Below are 3,849 nucleotides of genomic sequence, written 5' to 3'. Positions count from 1 at the left end.
GGTACATGGAGTAAATAAAATCATAACATAAAGAATTAGATATAAGAAATAATGATTTCTTAAAGTATGTGTTAATCCCCATGTGGGTACATGGAGTAAATAAAATCATAACATAAAGAATTAGATATAAGAAATAATGATTTCTTAAAGTATGTGTTAATTCCCATGTACCCAGACTTTGTGGACACCCTGTAGTCACGATGCCAATGATATCAATAGCATCTCTTCTCTCTTCAGAAAATATTTTACACGAAATAGGCGCAGGAGTGGCTGTGTGGTAAGTAGCTTGCTTACCAACCACATGGTCCTGGGTTCAGTCCCACTGCATGGCACCTTGGGCAAGTGTCTTCTACTATAACCTCGAGCCGACCAAAGCCTTGTGAGTGGATTTGGTAGGTGGAAACTGGAAGAAGCCCATCATATATGTTTGTGTGTGTGCTTGTCCCCTCAACATTGCTTGACAACCGATGCTGGTGTGTTTATGTACCCATAACTTAGTGGTTCGGCAAAAGTGACCAATAGAATAAGTACTAGGCTTACAAAGAATAAGCTCTGGGGTCGATTTGCTTGACTAAAGGCGGTGCTCCAGCATGGCCGCAGTCAAATGACTGAAACAAGTAAAAGAATAAAAGAAAAGAAGAATTATATTCAAATAATAATTTTATTAGAAATATTACAGTAATCTCACCAATGTAGATAAAATAGTGGTTATGGTTGGGCAATTTGACAGGATCCAACAGGTCCAGTGACTGCTTTGAACGCCAATGTCTGCTTTGGTTTTGTTTCTTCAGCTGGGTGCTTTATTCATGACATCAGCACCAGTAAAGTCACTGTGCATCTGGCAAGAATAAGACCCCTTCAACTAAGAAGTTTGTATCATAGAATGAGGGGTGGTCTCAGTGGGGTTGGCATCAAACGGGTTAAACAGTACATTTGCCACGCAACATTTATGACAACTTAGACTCTCCTGCTTTCTTTTCCCTCAGGCTGGATAGCCATGTACCTCCTTTACAGCAGCACACCTGTTTCTGTCCTCTACACAAAGACACCTGTTTCTGCCTCTCTGCCACGCTCTAACCCTCATCATCTGACAAGATCAACACCCCACTCTCCCAAAGGATCTTTGTCTTGCAAGTTACTTGGTGACCCTGTCAGTGTTGGTGCCACACAAAAAGCATCCAGTCCACACTGTAAGGTGGTTGGCATCCAGCTGTAAAAACCATACCAAAACTGACCTTGTCTATGCTTATACCATGTAAAAGCATTCAGTCTACTCTGTTGGATGGTTGGTGTTAGAAAGGGTATCCAGCTGTAAAAACCCTGCCAAAATAGACACAGAAGTTTGGTGCAGTCTTCTGCCTGGTCAGCTCCTGTCAAACCGTCCAACCCATGCCAGCATGGAAGGCAGACAGTAAACGATGATGATGAATTTTGACAATGACATAGTCATTACTCTGTACTAACACATGCGTGTGTAGTTAAGTGAACTTCTTCAGTGAAGGATTTAGCACAGATGCCACAATGAAATGGTCTCTCTCCTGTATGAATACGTTTGTGCATAGCGAACTGACCTGACTGACAGAATGATTTACCACAGATTTTACAGTGATAGGGTCTCTCTCCAGTATGAATATATTTGTGAGTAGTTAAGGTTTTTGAGTGAGAGAAAGATTTACCACAAATATCACAGTGATATGGTTTCTCTCCTGTATGAATACGTTTGTGACTAGATAATTCACTAAGTTGACAGAAGGACTTACAACAGACATCACAGTGATACGGCTTCTCTCCTGTATGAATGCGTTTGTGTTTTGTTAAGTCAGTGCTTCCAGAAAAAGATTTATCACAGATATCACAACGATATGGTTTCTCTCCTGTATGAGTGCGTTTATGTTTAGTCAAGTCACCACTTCCAGAAAAAGGTTTACCACAAATATCACAGTGGAATGGCTTCTCTCCAGTATGAATGCGCATATGAACAGTTAAATTACTCCTTTGAGAGAACGACTTACCACAGATATCACAGTGATGTGGTTTCTCTCCCGTGTGAATGCGTTTGTGAATAGTGAGGCCCCCTTTCTCAGAGAAAGATTTGTCGCATATATCACACTGATATGGTTCCTCTCCTGTATGAATGCGTACGTGAATAGTTAAATTACTCTTTTGAGAGAATGATTTACCACAGATATCACAGTGATATGGTTTGTCTCCTGTATGAACCCGTTTGTGATTAGTGAGAAGCCATTTATCAGCAAACAATTTACCACAGGTGTCACACCAATAAGGTGTTTTCTTTTTCTCTTTCTTTATATCATCAGGAAAACCAATAGTTGTAGACAGTGTTTTAAAGTCGTCTTTCTTCTCACATAATGTATTTTCCATAATTTTTCTTCTCTCACTAAAATGTACGTATGTTCATTTTTCCCTTCTCAGATATATATATATTATTAATAACAGATACTTCTGTTATTATATTTCCATCAAGTCTGATATTCATAGATATTTGAAGGGGTTGAAAACTCCTTTTTTAAATTTGTCCAAGTTTAGTTTACCATTTAAATATTCCGAGAAAAATATGTTGCTAATTAATCACCACTCAGAAGAAATATTTCGCTGTAATTCAGCAGATAATTATACAGACAGGACTGTATTAATTTTGTAAAACATTTTGTTTTTGTCTTCAAAAGATGATAAACATTGATGACATAATGTATCTGATGAAACTATCCATTAATCAATCACAAACGTCATTTGATAATCTGAAATAAGAAAAGAGAAAAAGACAGTATAAGACATAGAAAATATTGAAATAGTGGAGAGCCAACTATATTACATCTTACAAATAAACTGTAGATCATTGTCATCATCATCATTTAATGCCTGTTTTTCCTGCTGGCATGACAGGAACTGGCAAAGCAAAGGGCTGCACCAAATTCCATTGTCTGTTTTGACCTGATATCTACAGCTGGATGCCCTTCCAAACACCAACCACTTTACAGTGTACTGGGTGTCTTTCATGTGTCACCAGTAAGGGTACCCTTTGTGTGTCACTGACAAGGGTGCCTTTTACATGTCACCAGTATGGGTGATCCAACAATGTTACCCTTGTAACAATTAACTATAATGCTGCTCTCCCAAATGTTGAGTCATGACACTTTCCTCCGCAACCTGATTAACTCTACAGGTAACTAGGCTGTATCCTAATCCACCAGATATTTCAAGCAACTCAGCAGTCATTCTTCATAGATTAAGGGATTTCCTTGTTTTCGTATCCTTAATTGTTTCATCAATTTCACTGCTGCCCCACTAAGATACCTTAACCCTTTAGCATTTAAACCGGCCAAAAGTATTCTGCCTATTCTATGTTCAAACTGGCTAAATCTGGTCTCTCACACCAACCCTACAATATCGTTTTAAAAATTAACAGCTACCTCATCAAAATCTCATAGCTACAAGATAATGCAGGATTAGACCAAAACAATGTCGATGAAAAAGCATTAATTTTGGCAGAATAATGCAAACACTAAAGGGTTAACCCCTGTTGCATCCACACTGGAAATGCCCTCTTTCTCTCATACATTCTACACATTTAGTAATCTTTTGTAATACTGCCATACTTCTTTCTTTTCAGTGTATGAGAGAAATACTTTTGCGGCTGAAGATAGCTTTGTATTGTCAATTATACACTGATATAAAGCTTGAAACACGTGTATCGCAGAATCCTTTGTGTTTTTGTTTTTATTTTTTGCATTTACAATTTATTCTTTCACCTCAACCACGAGCGGGCATACACAGGTGCTTACAATTGTCAAGTATTGCCTCTAACATTTACTTTACCTATATATATAT

At 38.1% G+C, this 3,849-nt stretch overlaps 2 protein-coding genes across 2 annotated transcripts in view; one reads left to right on the top strand and one right to left on the bottom strand.

The window, feature by feature from the left end:
- The window catches only part of LOC106870586 (acyl-protein thioesterase 1), a 304,640-nt gene that overhangs the window by 96,528 nt on the left and 204,263 nt on the right, over positions 1-3,849 (top strand). The gene's annotated exons all lie outside the window — the stretch shown is intronic.
- Positions 658-3,849, bottom strand: part of LOC128251088 (zinc finger protein 239-like) — a 4,824-nt gene continuing 1,632 nt past the window's right edge. Inside the window, exon 2 of the mRNA XM_052977460.1 lies at positions 658-2,759. Within this exon, the coding sequence (XP_052833420.1) occupies positions 1,450-2,382 (933 nt within the window). The 5' untranslated portion in view covers positions 2,383-2,759 and the 3' untranslated portion in view covers positions 658-1,449. The remainder of the gene's footprint in view (positions 2,760-3,849) is intronic.

The sequence above is a fragment of the Octopus bimaculoides genome, chromosome 28 (genome assembly GCF_001194135.2).
Source record: "Octopus bimaculoides isolate UCB-OBI-ISO-001 chromosome 28, ASM119413v2, whole genome shotgun sequence".
NCBI lineage: Eukaryota > Metazoa > Mollusca > Cephalopoda > Octopoda > Octopodidae > Octopus > Octopus bimaculoides.
The sequence above is the reverse complement of the archived record's forward strand: the minus strand, read 5'-3'. Positions and strand labels throughout refer to the sequence as shown.